At 36.3% G+C, this 27168-nt stretch overlaps 1 protein-coding gene across 1 annotated transcript; it reads right to left on the reverse strand.

The window, feature by feature from the left end:
- Nucleotides 1–1884: 1884 nt before the first annotated feature.
- LOC306849499 (beta-1 adrenergic receptor-like) lies at nucleotides 1885–23793 on the reverse strand. The gene is made up of 2 exons (XM_079384578.1): nucleotides 21760–23793; nucleotides 1885–4379 (listed from the first exon to the last, which is right to left on the reverse strand). Exons 1-2 carry the CDS (start codon nucleotides 23082–23084, stop codon nucleotides 4352–4354), a joined length of 1353 nt encoding a protein of 450 aa, XP_079240704.1. The 5' UTR covers nucleotides 23085–23793; the 3' UTR covers nucleotides 1885–4351.
- Between the last annotated feature and the right edge of the window lie 3375 nt (nucleotides 23794–27168).

Below are 27168 nucleotides of genomic sequence, written 5' to 3' on the forward strand. Positions count from 1 at the left end.
ATGACATTTTTACCTCTTCTTTTCTGAGGAATTCTGCACATTCTCTTTTTAGTACGTCCCAAAAGAGCAAGCCACTCACTCCACACTCCATGTTATCCTCGTTATCTCCGGTGCCCCTGTTATCTTGGCATCGGCACCCTGCCCAGACCTGCAGTTTATTTGAGGAACACGCAAACACATAAACGAGCACAACATTATGTAGAATTATGGAGGAAATAGGAATTAATGGAGTTGTTTGGGTTGAGACTAGTCAGTGAAGTGAAATATTCAGGTATTTTAGAATTTAGATGTGTAAACTGGGTTAAGCCCATGAATAGAACGGATCACATATAATTCCCTACACCTTCGTAGTTCGAATTTAAAAATTATATAAAATTGTTTAGGTAATTTTTCAGCTATTATTATTATTATTATATAATTCCCTGCACCATCTATTTTTTCTTTTAATTAAAAATTATATAAAAAATATGGGTTTTAATTATTATTATTATTACTATTATTATTGATAATTTAAGCTTCATTAGTATTAATATTTTCTTCTTCTTTAATTCCCTGCACCATATACATTTTTAATATTAAAAAATACATTAATTTTAATTGATCATTTTTAAGATTCATTGCTATTAGTTATTTTTTATTATTTTATTGAAAACAATTTTGATAGTGACTTTTAATAATGCAAGTTTTGAAATTATGGTTATTATGAACCACTTAAATTACCTTTTTCTATTTTACTTTACATTAAACAAATATTTGAACCCTACATTGAAACCTTTATAAGTATTTTGATAGTGCTGTATTTTCATTTAGTTTAAGCACATCTGTAACAGTTTGGTTATGTGGATTGATACCCTTTAGTTGAATCTCGAATCCCCTTCAATCCACCATTTATTTGTTTTAGAGATTCTGAGCCACTCTGTCTGTCTTCAGCCATGATCTGATATTCCTCTTTAGGAAAACTCATCTTCCCTCCTGACATGATGCTGTTTATTATGGCTTTGAGCGGCATGGGAGGTTTGGAGATCAGTATCTGCTTGGTGCAGGTCATTGACCGGGAGTAGGTACAGTGCTAGCGTTGAAGTATCTTCAAATACCCAGTGCCAGTCTAAATGCCAGTTTGGACATTTTTCCTTGTGTAAATGCTGCAAGGTTATTGTTTTGCCTTGCTCTGTATACACATGTTTTGGTTGATAGCTCAACTTGTACTGCGAATGAGAGTTCTCCTTTGATTGTTTCCAGCCAGTAGAGCTGCAGAGATAAGGGTGTTGTTACATCCTGGTTTGTTGCATTCACCAAATGAGCTTGTAAACAAATGCTCATGCACGCATACTCTACATCTGTCTGGTGAGCTGTAAATAATTTGAAGTATGATGCACTCAGTCATTGTTTGTTTGTTTCTTGCCAGAGTCTGTCACTTATACTGACATCTAGTGGTGAGTATGCACTATAATGTAATTTAACAATTGTGAAGGCAGTCAGAAGGATTTGATAAAATAAAGTGAGTTGGCTGGTTTTATGATCTCAATATGTTGCCCCCCCCCCCCCCCCCCACCATGTGATGCCCTACTACATTTAAAATAAAACTGCTGTTTTAGGCTACTGATATCCCCTGTGAAAAGGAAGTACACATTAGCATACTTATAAAACAAGTATAACACATAGTGTGAACTGAATGCAATGAATTTGGACACTTAATTGAATGTAGAAAAAGTACTTAAGCGTGTCATGACAGTGCACCTAAAGTACAATTAAGTGGCTTGTTACTGCAAGTAGAGTTTTTTTAAATGTATTTTGTAATTTCATGTGCACATGAATTATTTTTATTATTTTTTTTAAGTGATTTATTTCTTTGTGTAATAGGGAGAGTAACTAATATACATCAGTAATGAACAAATTAAGAGATTGTATTTTATTTTATTTTGTAATTTTGAGCATTTCTGTCAGCTCAAATATTCTTTTGCCCAACATATAATTACATACATTTAGGAGGGTTGTATGTACAGAGTTTAAAAAGCAGACTTCTTAAATATTTGATTGCTTAACATGTATTTAATATCAATCAGTAGGCTATTCATCTGACATTTCATTTTTGGTTTCCCTTTGCACTCTCACTTAAATAATGCATTTATATCTAGCACTGTACCTGATCAAAAACCTGAAAAGACAAATGTACCTAAATTCCTTTTCTCATTTGTCCTGTTAACATAACATCCAAACTCCATCATCGAATATAATAGTGCTAAAGTTGCCACAATTGTCCAATCCTTGCTAGAAAAGACTTTTTGATAGACTGTAATTCAAGCCGTTACAGAGGAAATTAAGTGAAAGAGGAAGTGGTCTGTTTCGACTTGGTATGAGATGCCATTGTGATCAGTGCAAACAGGAAAAATACCAAAACTTATTTTTTTGGCATGTATCACATTAAGCAGAGGAAGTCATATTATACAACAAATTGGTGAATGTGTTCCCTCTCGGCCCACCAGGTCAAAAATATATTCTAGAATATGAGGTTCAGGTGCTTGCTTAAATTGTAGGCCTATAATAAAAGCAATATTGTGCGTAGAGTCCTGTACATTGCAATGTTTGAAGGAATACAAGAAACTGAAAAATAAAATAAAAAATAAAATGTCAGCATTGAACATGAGCCAGCGAAACCGATAAATCAAATAAAACATTATTTTTGAATAGGGATGCACGATATAATATATAGGTTATTTGATAATTTTAGATATTTTTATTTATTTATTGGTACCCTTCAATATTGGATATATACACTGTAAAAAGTGATATTTCAAAATAACAGATTACTAGAGTATGTTTTACAAGGAAATATTTCACATTTTAGAACATTTCAGTTTTTCTTCTTCAGAATTTCATGTTTAATTCGATGTGTTATTTGCCTTTTCTTTATAAACAACTGTGAAATTTACTAGCAATTTCTGAGGGAAAATTGTTTCTATACCATTTTTCTTTTTTTGTGTAATTGTGTATATACTTGATTACATTTGTATCAACTTAAAGTTCATCTTCAAGATTACATAATCACTGTTAATTGTAATATAACATTTATGGTCACACTTTATGTTAATGTCCAATTCTCACAATTAACACACCGTTAACTACAAATTTAGTCACAATAAACTCCTAATTTGCTACTTATTAATAGTTAGAAAGGTAGTTGTTAAATTTAGGTATAGGATTAGGGATGTAGAATTCAGCCATGCAGAATATGTGCTGCACAATATGTTAATAATTGTATAATGGTAATAAGCAACTAGTTAGTAGTGAGAATTGATCCCTATACTAAAGTGTTACCATCTTTATTTTGTATTGAGAGAAAATTATAATAGTTGTAATATTCAGCAAATTTATTTATTAAATATAAATAGAGTATAATTTCAACATCAGCTTTTCATTGGTCATTGGCTGAACCATGAAAATAATTATTGGTTTATTAGTATTAACATTAGCTTATTAGTATCAGTGCATCCTTTTTTTTTATTTTGAGTGAGCGAAGAATTGGCCTTACTCTTGTTCCCTGTTTATAACTTTATACAGTTTACACTCAATTGCACAGCAACCAAATCCAAATGCTCCCATTCAAATTGGTGAAGCCGTCCACATGCTCTCAACGTTCTCAGGAGTGGAGATGGGTTTTAGAGCGGAAAATCTTGTAGCTTATATTGAGTTGGCTTGACTGAAAAACAAATGAAAAATTCAGTGGACTGCTGAAGTGTTTACCTGTATAACATGGATATATTAATGTTGCAAGCATTTTACACATTCACAGCTAAAATGTGGGAAGTGAAATAAATAATTATAATCTAGTATAGGATATTGTACAAAATCTAAACTTTTTTCTATTTAAAAAAACACACTGTGCTTAAAGAGTATGTTCAGAGTTATTGTGTCCGTGTATTTGAAGAAGTCCATTCTCAGAACGTAGCACTGAAACCCATGTTGGAGGACCTACAGGTCTGATTCGCTTTTTGCCAAACAAACCAGACCAAACCGGGCTGAAGTGGTTCGCGCCAGAACTCTGCGGCTTGATAGAAGTAAACGGATTCGGATCGTTCCATGCTACACTCCTCCATGAGCAGTACCAGTTCAGTCGTTCTCTCCATAGACGGGGCTGTTTGTGAGTAATTTCTCTCAGCGCTTGTCTCTCTGTGGTTATATCTCTGCACTCTTTTGTCTTTCATTTTTGGAGCAGGCTCCCCTGATGGCTTCATGGATATTTTGCTGGGCCCTTGTGGTCTCTGCTGGGGAAGTCCATCCAACTGTGACGTAGGTCAGTTCTTTTGCCTGCTTCTTCCTCAAAGTCCTTTTCTTTCAGCTGTGCTAGAGACTTTCAGCCATCCTGCCCCTGTAGGTTACAGCTGGAGAAAAATATTTAAAAAGATCAGATTGAAATATGTATTTATTTATCATGCTTACTACAATACTTTTTGTTTTCCCAGCTAAAAGGGATAGTACACCCCAAAAATGAAAATTGTGCTATCATTAACTCACCCTCAAGTTGTTCTTTCTTCTGTTTAACATAAAAGAAGATATTTTGAAGAATGTCGCTGGTCCCTATTAACTTACATAGTAGGGAAAAATACTATGGAAGTCAATGGAGACCAACAACTGATGCAGAGAAATTAGAAAACATGTATTTTAAATTGTAATAATATTTCAAAATATTACTTTTGTGTGTGTGTGTGTGTGTGTGTGTGTGTATTTTTAATCAAATAATTGCAGGCGTAAGGAGTTTAGGACACTTCTTTCAGAAGCATTCTCACGGATCCCAAACTTTTAAACATTCATATATCATGTCAGAATTTGAACCCAATGTCTCCTTTGCAGTGTTTTTTTATGGGGGGGTTCCCTCTTTGGTCATGTCTCATCTTGCCTCGGGCAGCAAATGAGTTAGGAGTGCAAACTGGTGCCCCTAATAAAAAATATATGTATGAAGCCTCAGATTGGTGGGTAATCTGTAGCAGATGTTAGACATTCTGTTAATTAGAATTGACTTGACGGTTGGATCTGTGAATTCAGCAGTTATAGCACATATATCTCTTACATGGCCAAAGCATGTTTTAAACCAGTCTACAACATGCCTCAATCTCATTCCACTCTGTGTTTCTCTAATACAGACTGACTGGCCGAGTGACAGTTATAGTCTCAGTTAAGCATCCCTCGTGTCATAGCGGCCTCTCCTTAACCTTGTCAAATTGCTGTGAGCCCTACCTCTTCTTCTCCACTATTTTCTTTTGCTTTAAATGCCTGAGATTCTGATCCTATCTTAGCTACTGTACATGTCTCCACAGGAACACATAAACAATACAGAGCATTTATGTGCTATCTGAGGGAAGAGGAAAAAACAAAATGAGAAATGTTCTGAGAGTACCCGGCCCACCGCTCCATCCTCAGGGGGCCAGCGTGATGGAATATAAAATGACCGGACACATTTAAAGGTTCTAGGTTTAATGAACAACCAGAATAACACAGTATAAGAAATTGTGTTTAGAGTAAAGGCCATCGCACACTGAGTCTGAAAATTCGTCCAAAATTTTTACACGTTAAAAAATGAATAGGACCTCACGTTTACACACTGCCTCCGAAAAAATAAATAAATTCGGATCGGGTTCGATTTTTTTACATTTTTCGCATCTGTAGCAAGCATTTTGAGAGGTGTTTTGACAGATCGGAGCCACTGTATAAGCGAACGCCAAAATCCAGAATGGTGATTGCCAAGTTCATCCACGTCGTCTTGCAGCACAAAGCACTGTATATAGATCTTTGCACAATGAGTTCACCGAAATTGGTGGTCTTCTTTTTAAATATGTGGCTCTAGTATCGCTAGCAAAGCATCAAACTGAGCCACTGACATCCTGAAGTAAACTTTGAATCACCCTTGAAAATTCCACTGCTCCTTAAGGAAGGGGAACTCTCCGTCCTCTCTATATCTCAGGATTGGATGAACCCAATATTTCCTTTCTTTTTTTAAGAAGCGAGAGGACCTCATCCTCAATGCTAGAAGACTCCATTTAGTAGGCTACTATTTTGTGAATTTATTCGCAAACAGATTAATTAATACTCATCGGACTCAGTGTGCAAGGTTTCTGTGCGTGACGAATTTTTAGGATTACGAATACGAAAAAATGCATGCGAACTCATGAATTGAAATGAATTTCGGACTCAGTGTGCAGATACCTTAAGGCCTGACAATTGGCTCTTTTAATTGAAAGGTACAGTAGCTACATTGCAGTTTCTGTTCATTTTTCAGTACAAGGTCATGAATATTGGGTTTCCTATTGGTTTCCGGTCAGTAAAGCTAGGTTTAATGTTCTTGAAAGACTATTTTTCATCAAGAAACAGTTCATATTTTTTTCAATGTTGAAAACAGTTTTTACTGTTTAATATTTTGAGGAAACCAAAAAACACCACCATTAAAAAGTTTGGGGTATGGAAGAAAAAAATATATATATTTAATTTGATTTATTAAAACTTATTTTAAATAAATAAATAAATAAAATATTCAGCAACGATGCATTAAATTGAGAGCAACAGTAAAGCCATGTATAATGTTGTGAAAGTTTTACATTTAAAAAGAAATATATTATGCTTTCAACAAACATATTAAGCAACAAAAGCTGTTTTCAACACACACACATATATATATATATATATATATAATATTATTAGTATAATTATTATTTGTAAGAACAAGTTTTCATTTGGGGATTTGACTATTGCTATATTGTCTTTTAACCTTGACCAACATCATCCGCTTTGATTGACACTGACATCATATCACGATCCACCACATTGGTGTATGCATCGACATTCAGCCAAGGCTAATGTTCCATTGCAAGCTCCAAAATGGAATTATCTCCATGATTCATTGTCCATCTTGCTATATTAAACAATACACAGCCCTATCCTTGGCCTCATCAGCCGGAAGCCCCCTTCACCCCTAGCAGCACAGGTCAGTGGCAGCGCAGTCTTGCTTCTGTTTCGAGTTTGGCCGGTCCTTTCAGGTTAGACTGCGAGAAGTTGTTAAGTGTGAAAAATTGAGATATTTTCCCATCTTTTCAAATTCTGTGTATTTAGTTTAAAATGTATTTTTCTGAGTAAAGGTATGTGGTTATGTTGGCCACTACATTGGACACTGGTTTATTTGGGAAACGGGTCCAGTGAAATGTCAAATGTAAAACATGGTCAACTTCAATGATTGATGACCTAAAAATATTTTAATCACATCTGGACTTGTTGCCATACCCAAAAAGGCCACCTGGAACACGTGTTGAATTTCTTTGTTTTGTGATCTCGCTAACTCAGCTCGAGCAGTTCCCTCCTGTCATGCTTCCACTGCTGTTTTTCTTACAAAGCTATTCATTAAAACCGAGAACTTTGGGAGTTACCTGACACCGTAGGGGTCAAAGAGGTCTGTTATGTTATAATTTCAAATTGGGGGTGTACTATTCCCAGTATAATTATTCCAGTTAATCATCGAACGTATGTCATGACATGACTGTACATTTTTGCCATTTCAATATTCATATCCACACTATTATTATATCCTGCTGTATCAGAATTGTTTCATCGTGGCACCCCGATCATTCATCACATTCAGCTCTCTGCCGCTGTGATGAATTCATTTCTGCTTGCATCATAAAGAATCATAGGAACGAGGGGTATTTTTAACCTTTGGTTTCTGATGCGCTGACAGAATGTGCAGCTTCTTTTTGTCTGCCGCCATCCATATCCATGTGAGGACAATGAAAAGAAGGCCGCAGAGTTCCATTTCCATTGCACATTTGATTAAAAGGTAATGTTCTTCGGACAGCCACATCATCATCAACTTCATCATCTTCCTGCCGGTTTTCCATTTTTCAAACCCGTGTCTTTTATAAGATTCAAGGTTCCCCTTATGAAAAAGTGTGCCTAATTGTATTGAATGTGTATCGAATTGTGTACTTAATGTTAATAAAATGACTTAACGCTTAAGTGTTCTTAAGGGTTGTATATGTTAACTTAAGTACACTTTTTAATAATGTCAAATTAATAGTTTTACCTAAAAGTACATTTTAAATCATTATTTAATAATCTTTTGTCATACTTGATAATTCGTTGACTAACATATTAAAAGTACTTTTTACAGTCAATTTTAAGTCTAGTGTGTAATTTAATATTACAATTAAAGTTACAACAATACTTCACAATAAAGTCTAATTAGTTAACATTATTAACTTACAATGAGCATTTGTTACAATAGTAGTATTCACATTTGTTAACGCTATTAATAAAAAATACAATGAATAGTTCAAGTCCAATGATATTCAACAGATACAATGTTGGTTTTAATAATGTCTTGTAAATGTTGAAACATACAATAACTAAGATTAATAAATGCTTTAGAAGTATTTTTCATTGTTAGTTAATGTTAGCTCATGGTAATGTTAAACAAATGGAACCTTGTTGTAAACTGTTACCAAATGTTCATTCATCTATTCATCCAGGGTTGTTATTGTTAGTTCATGATACTTAATTCATTAAGTAATGTTATGACAGAAATCTTTACTTGATTTTAGTTCAAATTTAATTTGCTAAATGAATGACTGATGGGAATGTGATGAAACATCCTGTTGATCAATGAATGACAAAACGCAAAACACAGATCTGATTTTAATCAGATTTTAAACCAACTACGAAGGCTCTTGCGAAAGTTCACATTTAGTGTATTTTTCCCCTGTTCCGAATAATTTAAAAAGACACAGATCTGAGTTGGATAGGCAATCTTTTTTTGTCTGCCTGTCTGAACAAGGCCTTAGAATCTTAAAAAGTATTTCCTTTTGATTTAAAGTCACTCATACAGGATCAAACTAAATTTGTTAGCACGATTTGACATCTATAAAACTTTGTTTTTCCAATCCAGCATGGTAACAAGTAAAGAGACATAATGTTCCAACTGTTATGATCATACTAAAAATGAAAACATACTAAAAATAGCCCCTCTGACCACACCTATAAAAAGAAAAGTTTCTAAAACATAACGCAGTCACTTATACGCTCTCATATCTTGTTCTCCATTGAGTTCTACCTTGATTTACTGCACTTAGCCCTCACTGGCCATAGTGTTTCCATTTCAGATGAATCACAGCCATTTATATAGCACAATACCTGGCATACAGAGTGCCTGAGGGAAAGTGAGGTCGCCATTGTAATAAAATGTAAACCAGGAGTAGAAAGCATGATTTATATCAGGCTAAATAGAAAGGTTTAGCTTGTACTATGGGTGGAATATCAGTATCCTGTTTAGCTTTAGCCCATTCATCAAATCTGCTTTTGGATGTCCAAATGGCCTTTCATGTACATGGAATTCTTCTTATAGATGCTGCATACAAGTGAAAGAAACAACAACTTCCATTTATAATTTTTTCACCATTTGGTTTCTCGTGAGAAAAACGCCCATGTTTGCTGACAAGCATTGACGAGAGACATTGTCCAGTATCAGAGGAAAAGGCTTTCGACAAATATCAAGGAAGTGAGCGCTACACTGGGAACTAAGTCTTGACAGGACCGGGTGACACTTTTCTTGAGCATTCCAGCCAGATATGGCCTTCTCCAAAAAACCCCTACATTATCCAATCTCAGCGAGTTGGCCCTAGTTCAGCCCAATCATCTCTTCATCAGCTAAATTCATGGCAATCCAGCCCGCGTTTGTTTGCTTTTTGTCACAGACACATCCATCTCTTTTGTCAAGGAAATTTGATGTCATTATATGTGTACATAAATGTTTGTGCAGTCATTTTGAGTGATAAGAAGTCGTATTCCGATTATGTGCTTCCATGGATGTAGTTCTGTCCCATCATTCAGTAAAATGGAGCTCTTCCAAGGCTGATTTCATGCTCAAATACCAGCTATACCAAACAGTTATACGAACCGAAGGTCCTGTAGATCCAGCAGCATTGTAATGTGCCTGTTGTCCATCTAATTTACACAGTTTAACTGTAAATTAACTTGTAAAGCCTTGAGTTCAAAACGCTGATATAATTTCAGCCACTTAAATCAAACCGCAGTATTGGCATGGTTGAGGAAGTGACCTCACAATCAACAAACGTTCTCACAGTTTTACACTTACTCTATTACAGGCCTCTACAATAATGGATTGAACAAATGCAATATAGTTTGTTGACTAGGAAAGTCTGCTAAATTTATTTTGTGCATATTTGATCATCAAAACTGTCAGTTCACCTAAAAATTGCTGTCATCATTTACTCACGTTCATGCCGTTCTAAACCCGTTTGACTTTCTTCTGATGAACACATACAAAAATATATTTTTACATTTTTTTTTAAAAGATGTCCATACGATTAAAGTCAAAGGGGTTCAATGTCATTTGCATTATACTGTATGAACCAAACCACATTCTTCAGAATAACTTTTATGTTCCTCAGAAAGAAAGGAATAATGGAAGTCTAGGTTTGTTTGTGAAGTGATGTACTGCCAAGTATGGTGACCCATACTCGGAATTCGTGCTCTGCATTTAACCCATCCATAGTGCACACACACAGCAGTGAACACACACACACTGTGAACACACACCCGGAGCAGTGGGCAGCCATTTATGCTGCGGCGCCCGGGGAGCAGTTGGGGGTTCGGTGCCTTGCTCAAGGGCACCTCAGTCGTGGTATTGAGGGTGGAGAGAGCGCTGGACATTCACTCCCCCCACCTACAATCCCTGCCGGCCCGAGACTCGAACCCGCAACCTTTGGATTACGAGTCCGACTCTCTAACCATTAGGCCACGACTTCCCACAAATTCCCACAGAATTATTTGAATAAATATTGAATAAATATTTCTAAAATAAGTCCTTAGTATTCTTATTTCAACCCCATTAAATATTTAATATTTTGATTGAAACAATTATTTTATGTATATTTTATCTAAAATCTCAATTCTGTCATTATGTACTCTCCTTCATGCCATTCTAATCCTTTCCTCAGAAATAAATAAATAATTTAAGTCTTACAGGTTTGTTTTGAATAAATATTTCTAAAATAAGTCCATTCTAAACTTGTTTGACTTTCTTCTAAGGAACACACTTTTTTTAAAAGATATGTCCATTTTATTAAATTAATAGTCCCCTATTGTTTTTTTGGACCCCATTGACTTTCACGATATGAACCAAAACTAAACATTCTTCAGAATAAATAATTTTTTGTTCCTCAGAATGAAAGTAAGTCATAAGGGTTTTGGAACGAGGGTAAGTAAATGATAACAGAATTTCGATATTGGGTGAACTATCATTTTAAGTTTGTTCTGAATAAACATTTCTAAAAGTAGCGCTTAGTAATCCTATTCCAACCCGGTCAAATGTTATTTAATATTTAGCTTGAGCTCACACAAAGCTGTTTCAACATCAGCAGCTGAATGACAATGGTTTGAACAAATATTTCCACCCGTCCCATCTGCCAATTCATTTTATATGGTGATTATTCCATTTTTATTCCATCATAGCATAGCTGAACCACAGAGCTGCCCTTTGACCTCCAGTGCTTTTTTCCCCTGACTTTCTTTTCTGAACCGAATGAGCCTTAACTGATTTGATATACAATATGCCTCTGAGACATTCATCATAGGCCAAACTTTAAAAACAGACTGAAAGCCTCACAGGGCAGAACATCGATGTTCTCACCCGCTGATTTTAGGCTCTGAAGAGTACAAACACAAAACAATCTTGCTGTTACTTGTTTCGATGAGGCGTTGAATAGTGAATTACTGAGTGCTCAATGTTCGCGTGAAGACATACCACAGGGCAGTGTTTACCATCCTTTTTTTCCCCCCATATGAACCCTCACGGCCACATCAATAAGGCTCAAATATGATTTTTTAACCAAATCATATAACATTACGTCTCCCAGTGGCAACATATTGGCCACCAATAATAAAGACATTTGATGACCTGCAGCAATACAATCTAGGTCAGTGTGAACGAGACTTCGGTGTGAATGTCATCACCTCATAAACGGCCCATAATCCACTGCTGCTGCTGGCCGCAGACTGAAAAATCACACTGTATCATAAATATAAAAAAAAATGTAGCAAAGCTGTCTGTGAGACGGGAGCAGCTGCTCTTCTCTACTTTTGATGTGAAAGCAACTCGACTCTTGCCTCTCATGAGAAATTTGGAAATGCAGAGATATTGACTTTATTACGCAGCTGTTTTGGCAGAATGAGGGAGCCAAGCACAGCTGAGAAAGATCATCCACGACCGGCTATGCAAATCATGTCACCAAAGATTGAATTAAACTCTGAGCCAATGATAGTTTAAACTAATTTTGGTGAGTTTATTTGCAATCCCGCAGGAGATATCGGTCTCATGGACAATATCTCCATGCTTTAGACTTTGTACAAGAACCACCACAACGTGTGATCCAAATCAATAGAGATACACATTAGCTACTCCTTTCTGCAGCATTTGTCTGGTTCTGTCAAATAAAAAACAGAGTAATCCTGAAATAACATTTTCTTCATTTAAGATAAGGCAACTTGTTTTCAAAGAAATCATCTTGAATTCAGGGTGTGAAGATTGATCTGGTGGTATTTCAGTGCTGATGTTGTTACTCATAAATATATGTGTCCAAAGTGTATCATTTACAGTAACAATTTATTGATCATGAAAATGAATCATTAACCACCATAACCACATTAAACACACCATAATTTATTATTATTATTATTATTATTAAGAGTACAAAACATCGTCACTGTCCAGTTATCAGTTAAGGTTTTGATAAAAGTTTATTTGAAGTTAAATTATGGCTATTAATAACATTGAATCTCCAGAAATCATCATCATTTCCATTTTGTCAATTTCCATAATCTCAAATTCTCAAAACAAAACAACAAAAACAACCACAAAAAAACTATATAGTTTTTTTTCAACCAAAACTACCAAATCTACTTTTTAGTTATAGTTTATACTTTAAATAAGAAACAAAAAGTTTAAATGAACTATAGTTTATAATTCAATAATAGCAAGGTTTAAAATTTTTAAAAAAAAAAATTATATAATTAAAAAGTATAAATACTAATATATATATATATATATATATATACATAAATAAAAACATATACTATGTTTATTTGTTTATACTGTGTATTGATATTTATTCTGGGAAACGAAATACATTTATACGGACATGAACAGATGTATAAAGCAATGTATTGAGGGCAGTGAAGTTACTGAGAATTAAGAATTAAGCAAAATAAATGACCCATAATCCTCCACGCATTATCACCTCCCCTGGCGACAGATGTTCATGTGTGTAATTGTTTTATCCAGCTTTCAGGCTGCTATCTTCAAAAGAGTTTAAATACAGTAAAGCCAGCAGGTGGATCAGAAGGTTTCACAGCTGGCTTCATTTATTGCCTGTATAACATGAATTTCTTTCTGTTTTAAAATAGGCCCTCCACTGAAGGAGCTCAGTTAATGTGACACATCCTTCATATCTTATGAGTTATATATTTCTTTTCTTTTCCTTTGTTTTCAAAAGCTGTTGTTGAATGGCCAGCGATTAGTGAGGTGCCTGTAATTATACAAAGTGGCCTTGTCTACGTCCGCACACCAACATACTGAGGACATTTTGAAAAATTGGTGGAATTTCCTTTTAGCTGTCGAGAAGTGTTTTTGAGGCTTGAAAAAGAGCTTTATTTGTTGCAAATGAACCATGGGAAACATTTACTCCATTTCCCCCCATTCCCCTCGCCTGCTGTATACGTGACAGGCTTGCAAAGCGTTCTTAAGGTGTTGATATGGGTACGGGGCCATACCTAGATCTTTGGAAAGAAAACCCTCCCCAGGTTACAAGGAACCAACTCTTATGCTCTCAAACACGGCTCTTTTATTCCTGAGGGTTTAAAAGTACTGTGTGTTCGTTTCAATAACAGAATGTGACATTGGTGGCTGTCTGGGTTATTATTCTGCTGCTGTTTGAAAGCCCTCTCCATCTCTCCTGCACGAGGAGACCTCTGATCTCAGCAGCACCACATCCAAAACAAGCGAAACCACATCTTTCTGACACTCAACAAATCCTTTTTCAACAGCCTGAATCATTATCCTTTTAACCCCATGACATCCCTCGTTTTTTATTCTCTAGCTCGTTCGCTCGAAAATCATCATTTTCATCCTCAAATTTCAACAAATGATTGTTTGCTGAGGCAGCGTGCAAAGTTTCAGATGACTTTTCGGAACAAACCGCTGTGATACTTCGTCTGTAATAAGCTTTAATGGATCTATAATGTGATCTCCAATTCACTCATCTGCTACTTATAGAGTTCACAGGGTTCAATGCTGAAGCAAAAGTGTATGTTTGCTTTCCAAAATCAAGACGTGCCTATTATGGACAAGCCAATGCATCATTAAACACGTTCTGCATGTCAGCGGAGCCTGATGCATATAGATGAGGCAAGGTTTTTTAAGATGTTTTGAAGCAACATCACTCAAGCAAGAGTACTGTTGTCCAAAGATCAGCTGTTGTGATTTGTCTGTAGACACAAGGCTGACTTGTTTATTTGATCATTAGATGTAATTACTTTTTCCCCCTTAGAATTCTTTGAATAGAAAGTTCAAAAGAACAGAGAAGAATATATTAAAATCTTCCGTAATGTTATAAACGCCTTTGTTGTCACTTTTGATTAATTAAATGCATCCTTGCCGAATAAAAGTATTCATTTCTTAAAAAAGAAAAAAAACACACTTGATTATTAGTGCTTCCAGCAACACAACTACTTTCAATATTAGTTATAATCAGAAATGTTTCTTAAGCAGCAAATCAGCATATTAGAATGATTTCTGAAGACTGCAGTGATGATGCTGAAAATTCAGCTTTCACATCACAAGAATAAATTACATTTTAAAATATACGGAAATAGAAAGCTTTTATTTTAAATTGTAATAATATTTCACAATATTGCTGTTTTTACTGTATTTTTGATCAAAAAAATGCAGCCTTGGTGAGCATAAGAGACTTCATTTAAAAACATTATTATTCCAAACTTTTAAAAGACTGTGTATATATTATTTCATTCAGTATGTATTCTTATAGCTTATAATATCTCCACTCTGCTGTGCAGCATTGGTCATGATTAAGAAGATTTCTCACGACTTGAGTGGTAGTATCTAGAAAATTGTCATGCAAATATGGAATTATTATTTTAATTCCACTTTTGTCAACATAATGCTTCCATTATCTGTTTGGGGAGAGACGCCAAGGCCATTTTAATAGTTTAATATCTATACTTATGATATAATATGCATATGAATCTATCTTACTGGTGTAGAGAGAGACTCCTACTAGTGCTTTAATTTGATTCATATTTTTTTTCTGGAGCCAATGTGACCCTGACAATAAAGGTCCCAAAAGAGCGGTTTAGTAGTTATGCCATATAAGAGAAGAGTTTTAAAGAGTGAAGGTTATTTGAATAATTTAAAGAACCTTTGCAGAATGGAAAGGTTCCATGGATGTTATAGATTCTTCATGGAACTGATAGCAAAGAACCTTTACTTTTCTGAGTGCAAGCAAACCACTGCAGTATTTTTAATATTATATTATATTATACTTACTAAAAGACTTCCAATGCAGCTATAAAAGGTTAAACTCAGCATTACTATTTTTATAATTATTTTTTATAAATACATCACTGGGGTAAGAAAAACAAGTCAATCTTAAAAGAACATGAGGGTTGAAGTAGCTTGTTTTAAAATGCCCAAAAATGAAAATTTTACTCCATAAACTGAATGCAGCTTCTGCTGATAAACCACTGTAAGCTTAGACTCAGGTGGCCTCAGTAGGAGATGATCTCCTGAAATGAGAATAACGTTGAGGTCATCTCATAGCAGGCAGATAGGGATGGCTAGATCTTACTGATTTGCTCTATATTGTGGCTAAAAGAGCTCTTTTCCATATTGAGTTCATATCCTGTTGCAGAGAATTACCTCATTGCTTATTCTGTCTGCACTTTTTTTGGTCATTCTTTCTTTTTTCTTCAGCTCTCCCTCTTTTTTTCACTGAGAATGATAGAGCAATCATTTGAAGGCATGCTTGTGCTGATGTACAACATGTGGCTTAATGCACATGTTCAGAAGGCCAAGATCAGAGCGTTATTATGAAACCGAAGGCCATCCGGGCATATTCATTGCTCAAATATTAATGGTCATTACACTTTTGTTATATGCGACTTTCATCAACTTGAAAGAAATAGTTCATTCAAAAATTTAATTTCGCATGATTATAATTCAGTATAATTATTCATTACTCACACTGTTTGTTTTGTGGATGCAAAAAACACTAAAATTATAATTTATAAAAAAAACTATGATGTTCTGCTCCGGTGAGCTGAACCTGAGAATCAAATCAGTCTGATTTGTAAATGAACTTAAAAGGTTCACAAATCATTCACAGCTTTATATTTCTTCATAAAATGTCTTATATAGTCACATGGGCTACTTCTATAATCTGCTTTAGGTCCTACATGAGGCTTGAATGCTTCAGTCTCCATTTATTGTAATAACATGGAAAAGATCAACCAACACCTTCATTGAAATTTCTCCTTTTGCATTCAACATTTATTTTTGCCTTTTTTGTGGTTTTAGAATGTCTGTAGTCACTTAAATGGAAAAGGGGAAATAAAGAAAGGTGTTTAACTCCCACTATTCTGCCGCTCCTTGATTTAAGATCTCAAACCGAAACCTGTTACGCCACTCTGTTACTAATCTTGGCTCTTCTTTCTTGTAAAGATCAACAGTAGCCAGAGAGCGATACCAGTAGCTGATGGTGGCGATAAACCTGTGATCTGTGGAAACATGGTGTCCCACTGTTACAGCATTGAAGGCGATGGGAGCAGATAAGCCATTATACCAGCCTCTGCTTGTCAACTGTATTGTACTCTTCCTCATAAACCTATTCAGTGATTAAGCACCTGTTTGCAAAGTCAGGCTCCAGGGAAATACGCACACATGTGTCAGACACCCGTACCTTAACAGCCTGGTTCGCAAATGGTTTGTAAATCAGTGGAGTCACGATCAGATGGAACCGACATCCTAATTTGTAGAATGTCATACGGCATGACGCGCATTTTTAACATGGCAAATGGAAATTTCCAGGCTTGCTCATAATGAAAGAATATCCTGATTTAAAGCTGTTCCATTTTCAAAAAAAAAAAAACAACTGATCCTTTTCAGAGTTAGAACATTGTAATCTTATGGAGCAATGCAGTGAGAATGCTCTGCAGTGTAGATTATGTTCTAGTCTCCGTCTACATTAACTCATTTGATTATTTTCCCAACAAAACATTATTTTTGAAGTGAAAGTGAAGTGACATTCAGCCAAGTATGGTGACCCATACTCAGAATTCATGCTCTGCATTTATCCCATCCAACATGCACACACACAGCAGTGAACACACACACACCGTGAACACACACCCGGAGCAGTGGGCAACCATTTATGCTGCGGCGCCCGGGGAGCAGTTGGGGGTTCGGTGCCTTGCTCAAGGGCACCTCAGTCGTGGTATTGAGGGTGGAGAGAGCGCTGGACATTCACTCCCCCCACCTACAATCCCTGCCGGCCCGAGACTCGAACCCGCAACCTTCGGATTATGAGTCCGACTCTCTAACCATTAGGCCACGACTTCCCCTAGTGGGGAAGTGTCCATCTAACTTGAAGTTTGCATGGATAGGTGAACACAGTTTATTTCTTTTGGCCAATCATCAGCAGGAGAACAACTGGATGAGCTCCAATCAAAACAGACTTTGACTTGCAAATGTGTTGGAGAAGTAATTTCTGCATTTACCATTTACGGCTGTGTTTACTGACCTTTGATACTTGCACATGATATGTCAAGATCAAGCACAAACCAACACTGTGATGAAAAAACAACAAATACAGTCCAAATCAAACAGAAGGGGCTCCAGACTTTGACTAAAATAGTTGCAAATGTGACAAATGCAAATTGGCAATAATAATTTAACATGTAGTCACAATAATAATTTAACAGTTGGGAAAACTAAGTAAGCACCCTTATGAAAGGTTTCATCAATGATTACGCCAATGTTTCTGATCAAAAATGAAGTAACTCATATGAACAAGTTCTTTTCAATGAGTCAGTCATGATTTATGAAAAAGTGGTGAATCAGTGAATCGTTTACGGCTGACTCCCTCACTGAACCGTGAGAATTTTTTTTGTTTGTTTGTTTTTTAAAGATGTGCGATTTAAAATAAGAATTATATTTGAGACTCTATTTACAGATTAATAAACGAATACATTTAATTAAAGTCATTTATCAAAAATATTTTTGTTTTTTCTGTTGATAAATTAATTATATTTGATAATAAACGTATACAGATAATAATAATATAGTAAATATTACATAATAGATTTAATATACAGTGATCATGTAATTTATGAAAAAAAAAAAATATATATATATATATATATATATATATTAAAAAAGCCTTTCGTTTTAGCATCCAGTGGCTCCCTCTTCTGATTTATTTATATTTAAATTAAATCTTTAATTTTTAATAATCTACGTAACTAATTCATTAATTTATCTTTAAAATAATCTCTCATTCCAAGAAGAAATTGAGGTTTCGTGTCAAGAGTTTGCTTACTGCTTGCAAGAGTTTTACTTACTTTGCTTGCAAGATCTTGCCCTCGCTTTGAGCATTCACTGCGCCTGCTCTGTTTAAGTCGTAAACAGCTTCTCCTCAAAGGCGGAAGTGTTGTGTTTCAGTGATAAAGTTTATCAGCTCCTAGGGGTGTCGGAGAAGCAACAGAGAGGCCCTAAAACTTGCCAAAAACACTACACAAACCAATCTCACCAATACAAGTTAATTCAGTGGTAGCAACGAATTTACAAGCAACAATCAATCCATATTTAGTTTCTACATCAGTTATATACAATTGGCATCGTGCTTCCAAAATTCATATTGCATGAAAAATGCATGCTTGTTCACAGAAAACAATTGCAACAAGTGCTCTTTCTCATGGACGGTTAATCAATACACATACACAGCATTTCAACCCTTTCTCAATGTACTCTGAAACACAAAGCAATCATTGTGGCTTCATTTACTGCCGGCAACTCACAATGTACCCATCAGCAGCACGGAGTGGCAAAATGTTGACTTCCCGTTAAACAAAACACTCTGCCATTATCTCCCATCTGTCATTATTTGAATTACTGTATGTCTACAAAAGCAAATTTCATAATACGCTGCACTAAAAATAGTCAAAATGCTCATTTTGCCTTATTACATTGTGCTAGACACAATAATCGAGCTGCCTCGTGTTTAATGAATCTCACTGGAGACCTGGTCATGGTGCACGAAAACCAAAGTACACAGTTTACGTAAAAGGCCCTCAGACATCACAGGGCTGATCAAATTTTACTCAGTGTACTCGTAAGTTGGTGAGCTATACGCTGAATAATGTGATTTGTTTGTTGAAATGGGCTACCTGGCACCTGTGAACTCGCTGCTTTAAGCATTTGGAGATTGAAGTCGCGCAGAATGACTGAATTCTGAGTTGTTCTTTTCTCTCTGCTTCTGTCTTTCGGTTTCCACCACAAGATTGTTTTCCTTACATGAAGTCTGCTGTGGATTCAGCAGCTCGAACTTAATGTCATCAAGAAAAATGAGTTTAACATTTGTAAAATAAAATTAAAACCCCCTTTTTTTTTTCAATAGAGCAAGATCAGTTAAGTCTCTTATGTTATCATTTGAAATTACATATAAAGACTTAACAATACAGCTTGTAAAAAATGAATCTAACAATTCAGTTGGCTTGTGTGGTTTGATGTAAATCTGTAATGCACAATAAAAGTGCCTTCTCTTTATAGCGGGACTGTATCGAACCAACAGAAAAGTAATTTGACCAATTTTTGGTCATTTTGTTTTAAAGAGAGAAATCTGACATTGTGCTCTTTTATTATTTCCTCAAAACGCAAGATTAAAAAAATGGTCTCTGCTGTAGTGTCTGGTGCACATGACTGTGTTTGGATGTGAATGCGTGTGCATTGTTTCCACTTCATTGTGGCTTGGAAATGTCTCCAGGGCTTGCCCACCCAGACCCCTGTAACAGCTACTGTAAACCCTATACTGTGATAGTCAAGTGTGTCTCCCCCCTTCTCGGAAAAATCTTTTCTGGAAAGCCTCTACAAACAGACCAGTTTTAGTAATTTTAGTAAATTCAAAATCCTACGTTGATTTTTGTTATTAATATCTGTGACATGTTAACCAAAAATGTATTTTGACACCAAAAATGTATTTTTATTTTAAATATGTGGTGTAGTTTAAGTATTTAGTTCCTGTGTTGCAGAAGAAGAGTTCATACAATTGAAAAACCACAAACACACAACTACTTTACAATTGGCCACTTGCAGTGGGTCATTAAAATAACTACCGTACTGGATAAAAACCCACAATTATCAGATCACTATTTGCATTGTAAATCCGACTAATGCAAATGCATTAGGAAACAAAATAATACTGTGTTTGTAATATAAAATAAAAAGTGTTTGTTCCTGTGGACAGTGTTGGATTAATTATAATTTTGGTCTGGATGAAGAAATTGAGGTCTGTAATCAAATAAGAGAACATTATTTGGCATTGTGTCTTTTTTCTTATTCTCATTTTTGATTTCTAGAGAATGCAGCATGATTTTGTTTCTGCTTTTCATTGAAGTGACACTAAAAATATATTTAATTGTGTAGACTGTGTAGTCTGGTGTCATGGCTACTTTTAAGTTGGATATCTGTATATTTTATGATAATATACAGTGTATTTAGTATATTAGTTTTTACTTTTCATATTTTTCTCTCTAAAGTAATTGTACAGTTAAAATAATTTTTTTATAATAAAGAAGTTACTTTTAACTATGATCAACAATTTAAAGTCCAATGAAAATAAGCAAAAGGGCAAGTGTGCTTCTTTTAAGATGGTCATTTCTCTTGAGCGTTTAAGAGAAAAGACCAGATTTAGAGCGTATGGTTTCTCTTTCATATCAGAGCTTGTGTCCTGTTCCATTCCTCATACTTTTCTTCTGACACACGTTCTTTTAAAGATAATGCCAAAATGGTCAAACCAAAGTAAAAATTCTTCCCCATGCCAGTTTCCCTCAAGAACATTGTGTTGTAGCTCCCCCGAGGAAGCTTCATCTGCATTAGGTTTGACTGGCCCTCTTGTTTCTGTGTATCCCAGCTATAAACACGAGCAATTATGAGCCTAAGCCTTGCATTTTTTTCCCCCTGTACAAACTTCACCTGGCTGTTTCACATTCCACCATAAGCAGTACCATAACAAGTTTTTAATTTTTGTGTGAAATGATGAACGGGTCCAATCGCTCTGTAATCCAAGACAACTACAACACTGCCCGGCTCAACCTTGATGCACTTCTCACAGGTCTTCATCCCCCTGATAAAAGTTGTAGTGCATTTACAACTTTAGGTCATATGATTACAGCAGGTTTGAAATTCACCTGACATGTGATATAGTGCAAGCTGACCTTACTGACATGGCACTGATTCATTGTTCATCAGTGCAGACCTAATACATTACATGCATTAACAAAAAAGTACAATTTTGCTCTTCTGAACATCTTGGAAAATTGATCAGACATATTGTGAGTACTAAAATAATTCTTGAGAAGGAAAAATGTAAAACTCTACAGCTAAAAGCACTGAAGTAAGAAGTGACGGAAACTTACAACTCTGCCTCAGCTTCGGAGAATTCATTGAAGAAGGTGCTTCCGTTAGAGAGCGGCGGTCCTGGTGGCTCCTCAATCTTGTAGCTGCTCTGGCTGCTCCCAACCTCAGGCAGTGTCTCTTGCGATATGGGGGGCTTCTGGAACGATCCAGACATTCCTGGCTCCGCAGTCTCCAAGAAGCAGGGGCATCGAGTCCGAAGCCCCTTGTAAAGGAAGTTCATTTTCAGAGAGGGTATCCAGGGACAGCCAAGAAGGTTCTTGAAGGCCGCACGAAACTCTGGGCTTCGGCAGTAGATGATGGGGTTGAGGCCGGAGTTGATGTAGCCTAACCAGTTCAAGAAACGAAAAATGTTATTGTCCAGCACGTTTCGATCATAGGCCTTAATGATGTTCACCACGAAGAAAGGCAACCAACAGAGTGTGAAGACGCCCATGATGATGCCCAGCGTCTTGAGGGCCTTGTGCTCCTTGACGACGGTTAATCTCGACGGTCGCCTTCGGGAACTTTTCCGCCTTGCCGTTGTTCCTCCGACGTTATTGCACATCGAAGGCAAGTTGTTGTTGCCGTGGAGCGTCGGCAGTACTTGATTTCCCATGCACTCATTTTGGAATCTCAAACGGTTCTTGTCGATGAGCTGTACCTGTCGTGTGGCAATGATAAAGACACGTGCGTAGACGAAAATCATGATGAGTAGTGGGATGTAGAACGAAACCACTGACGAAATGATAGCAAAGTTCATGTTTATTTCTAAATCACAGCACTTGGTTTCATTGTAACACTTTTTTGCTTCATCATCCGTTGCACGATAGTGCTGATTCATAATGGGGACGAAGGAGATTAGAGCCGAGACCAGCCACACGACACAAACGATAATTCGAGCCCTGCACTTATTCAGAAGCAGTTTATACCGCAGAGGCCACGTGATTGCAATATACCGGTCCACCGCAATGATGCAAAGGGTCTCTATGCTGGCGGTTACGCATAACACATCAACTGATGTCCATAACTCGCACAAAGTCTTATTGAGTTGCCATTCCCCCATTACGACTATCGTGGCGCCCGGTGGCACCACCAGCACCCCCATTATGAGGTCAGCACATGCCAGCGACATGATGAAGATATTCGTCATGGTCTGCAGCTGCGAGGTGCGTGCGATAGCGATGATGACCAGAAGGTTACCTACGATGATAATGGGGATGATGATAACCATGATGAACAGCAGCCACAACATCAACTCATGTTCTTCACTCCCTGTCATAGTTGCATTGGTCGATAGATTGCTGCTCACATTGGTTGGTAGAGTGGTGCTTATCAGAGTTTCCATGATTCAGAATTCAGAGATCAAGGCATGCAATTTTTTAAAACTGAATATAAGAAACAAATAGCAGACATAGCTAGGTGCTGGAAACGTCTAAAGCAGTTGAGATACCATGATGATGTTGCATTTAATCTTGCATTTTATACCACCGTATCTCCAAATCTTGAACAACAGCATCAATTCTGTTTCACCTCTCCTTCAGGCATCCTGAAATTCGTGCACATCCCGCGTCCTGTAGCATTTGAAGCAAGCATATCTGTCATGTTCCACACATCTGAACTGCAGATGTAGGAGGGAAAACAGTCCCTTTTATTCGAAGTTAAACTGTTCCATGAGAGATGAGGGGAAAAAGCATTTGAAATTTTTGAAAAGCTCTTGAAACCACCAGAGAAAAGGCAGATAAGCAGCCGTCCTGTTGAAGTAGTCCCCTGAAGTGGAGTTTGAGCTGAAGTGGAGGAGGTTCAGTCAGCGTGTTACAGCCGCGTGTGTGGAGCGGGCGAGTGGAGTTGCCTCTTCTGCCAAAAGCTCAAAGGAGCAGGGACACTGCCGACAGTCAACAGTGGTAAAACACTCTCTCTCTCTCTGATAATGCTTGCTCTCTCTCTCGCTCTCTCTCTCTTTTGGAGTTGAGCTTTCAGCATGCTATAGTTGCAGTCACATTTCACCCGAGGGGTGGAGTTGTAAAGAGTGCCTCACACACGCACACCCCCTCTCTGTCTCTCCAACAAGTACACAATCAGCAAACATAAAACACTTTATCTCGTCTGTCATGCATCAGAAATACACATACATGTAATAATATATACCCCCAAAATAGTCATGTTTAAAGTGAAGTTAATCAAGGAAACAACAGAAAACCATGCATTCCACTGAAAAACTACTTTGTAACTATTTCCACTCAAAAATTGCTAGTAAATTTCACAAATATTTTCAAAGAAATCGCCAATAACACATTGAATTAGAAATTATTATTTTTTTTATTTGCAGTATAAAATAAAGGTTTCTAAATGAGGGGTTTCGAAGCAGAAAAAAAACATTTGTGGGTCCCATGAAGAACTGTTTTTAAAAGAACCACTTTTTCTTAGTAAAGAACATTAACACTCAAAGCAATTTTCATTTTAAAGAACCATTTGTGGAATGGAAAGGTTCTATGGATGTTAAAGGTTTTTTATGGGATCATAGATGCCACTAAAGATACTTAAACAAATGTAGCTAAATTAAAAAACAAAGAACAAAAAAAACAAATAGGCTGTCAGTAAAGTGAACCTACTAAAACGTCTTTACACGTTGATGAAATACAAAGGGAATTTTGAGTATTTAACTTCAATATTTTAAAGCAGTATTATTTATTTTGACTATTAAATTAACATTAAAGGAACAATTTGTAAATATCTGTATATACGCTGAACAAAATTATAAACGCAACACTTTTGTTTTTGCCCCCATTTTTCATGAGCTGAACTCAAAGATCTAAGACTTTTTCTATGTACACAAAAGGCCTATTTCTCTCAAATATTGTTCACAAATCTGTCTAAATCTGTGTTAGTGAGCACTTCTCCTTTGCCGAGATAATCCATCCACCTAACAGGTGTGGCATATCAAGATGCTGATTAGACAGCATGATTATTGCACAGGTGTGCCTTAGGCTGGCCACAATAAAAGGCCACTCTAAAATGTGCAGTTTTATCACACAGCACAATGCCACATATGTCGCAAGTTTTGAGGGAGAGTGCAATTGGCATGCTGACTGCAGGAATGTCCACCAGAGCTGTTGCCCGGGAATTGAATGTTCATTTCTCTACCATAAGCCGTCTCCAAAGGCCTTTCAGAGAATTTGGCAGTACATCCAACCGGCCTCACAACCGCAGACCACGTGTAAGCACACCAGCCCAGGATGCTCTGGATCGGCGTATACTACAGCGTGTTCCAGTTCCTGCCAATATCCAGCAACTTCGCACAGCCATTGAAGAGGAGTGGACCAACATTCCACAGGCCACAATCATCAACCTGATCAGATGTGTTGCACTGCGTGAGGCAAATGGTGGTCACACCAGATACTGACTGGTTTTCGGACACCCCCAATACAGTAAAACTGCATATTTTAGAGTGGCCTTTTATTGTGGCCAGCCTAAGGCACACCTGTGCAATAATCATGCTGTCTAATCAGCATCTTGATATGCCACACCTGTGAGGTGGATGGATTATCTCGGCAGGAGAAGTGCTCACTAACATAGATTTAGACAGATTTGTGAGCAATATTTGAGAGAAATAGGCCTTTTGTGTACATAGAAAAAGTCTTAGATCTTTGAGTTCAGCTCATGAAAAATGGGGGCAAAAACAAAAGTGTTGCATTTATAATTTTGTCCAGTGTATATTAGTGCTGTCAAAATTAGCGTGTTAATGCAGGAGATACATTTTTCCAGTTTAATGACATTAAAAATATTAAAATATTAATATTAATACTTTATATTAGTGTTAATGCAGGGGCCGAGCTAGTGTTGGCCATCTCACTCACAACTACTTTTTCTGTCTCTATTTTCTCAAAAAGAATTTGGTTTATTTAGACAAAGAACATCTTTACAACCACATCAAACGAGAGACTTTTCAGGCACACACTCCACCTCAGCATCAGTCAAACAAGCACGGAAACAGTACAGGTGATGAGGAATCTTCCATACAACATTAACTATGGCCAGATAAGATGTTGTCAGGTCATGTGTCAGAAAAAACAAATGTTCCTGTCCTGTCAGCTGTTATACTGCGTGTGTGCTCTTCAATTGCATGCACAAATATGGCGGCGCACGCTGTAACCTGCATCTTTTCACATTAAAGCATGAATGAAACTATGAGCATGCGTGTCAGATCCACGTCACGTTCAGCCGTGGCAGCTCTTAAAGTAATAGCAGCCAAATAACCTAATAAGCCAGCTGCTGTCTGTTAATCAAAGAACAAAAAAAAAAGAGGAAATCAATAACGCGATTAATCACAATCACAATTAATTGTGATCGATTAATTTCAGAAATAAATGTTTTTTTTTGTTTGTTTTTTTTTCTCGATTGACAGCACTTTATATGTAATATATATAATTGCTCAATCAGTGTTTCAATTGCAGAAAGATTACATTAAAACAGCTTGTAAACAAAATGTCACACAGAATTGAATTTACCTCAGGCAAGTCATCAGTGTATACAGCTCATTATTTGCTAGAGAACTGAAGTCTAGAGAAGCGCATTTTGAGAAATATTAGACTATATAATTAATTATATTTTACTTTACCTGTTAGTGATGTCTTAATTATTTAATATGTTTAAATAAATCTTTCATGAAACAAGTTATGACAGCCACTGTGTAAATGATATTTCAACAACAAATAGTAGAATTTAGAAGCTACATTATGTGCAATTTACATGTGTACATACGCATTCTTAATTTGAGTGTTGATTATTATAGTTCAAAATTGAATTTAAGTTTGGGCTTAAGTTTTGGGCTGCTGTTAATTGTAACCTTATAGTGATGTAAAAGGGCTACCATTGGTTTAGAGCAGAAGCTAAGGTAGATTTGTATCCCTAAGAAAATTTTTATTGTAATTGAATTTATAAAAAAAAAAAAAATATATATATATATATATATATATATATATATAATTTATTTTTCTTATTATTTTTTTCCTCCTGCTGTACCAGTGCCAGTTTGAGGATTAACACAAAAATGACATGACACTTTATATCAAAATGAATTTTTATGTTGGCATTGAAGTAATAATTTCCAAAGAGATTCAGATAATTATCCCATGTTTCCATGTCTAATGTCCCATGTCAAGGTCTCCATCTCACCCTAAGGGCAGCTGCCACAACCAGACAGGCCTGTTCAGACGGAGCTATCTGTTCATACCCATCTCCTTCAGTATTGTCCTGGTGTTACATGTTCAAAGGAAGTCATAAATGTTTGTGTATGTCAAGAATTCAGTCACAAGGCTATCTAAGGCTCTGTCAATCATTCTGTGCTCAGATTAGTTAGAGTCAAACTGATGGCTGATAGTGCATGTCTGCTAATTGTGGATTCTGTTATAGTCTGGCTTTAATTGGAAGTA

This window comes from Barbus barbus, assembly GCF_936440315.1.
Source record: "Barbus barbus genome assembly, chromosome: 29".
Taxonomy (NCBI): domain Eukaryota; kingdom Metazoa; phylum Chordata; class Actinopteri; order Cypriniformes; family Cyprinidae; genus Barbus; species Barbus barbus.

Bases quoted from the DNA above. Each gene is read 5' to 3' on its own strand.
- LOC306849499 (XM_079384578.1), bottom strand. From the start codon at position 23,084: ATGGAAACTCTGATAAGCACCACTCTACCAACCAATGTGAGCAGCAAT. The intron at 4,380-21,759 runs GTAAGTTTCCGT...ATTTTTCTCCAG, and splicing joins TCCGAAGCTGAGGCAGAGTT to CTGTAACCTACAGGGGCAGG.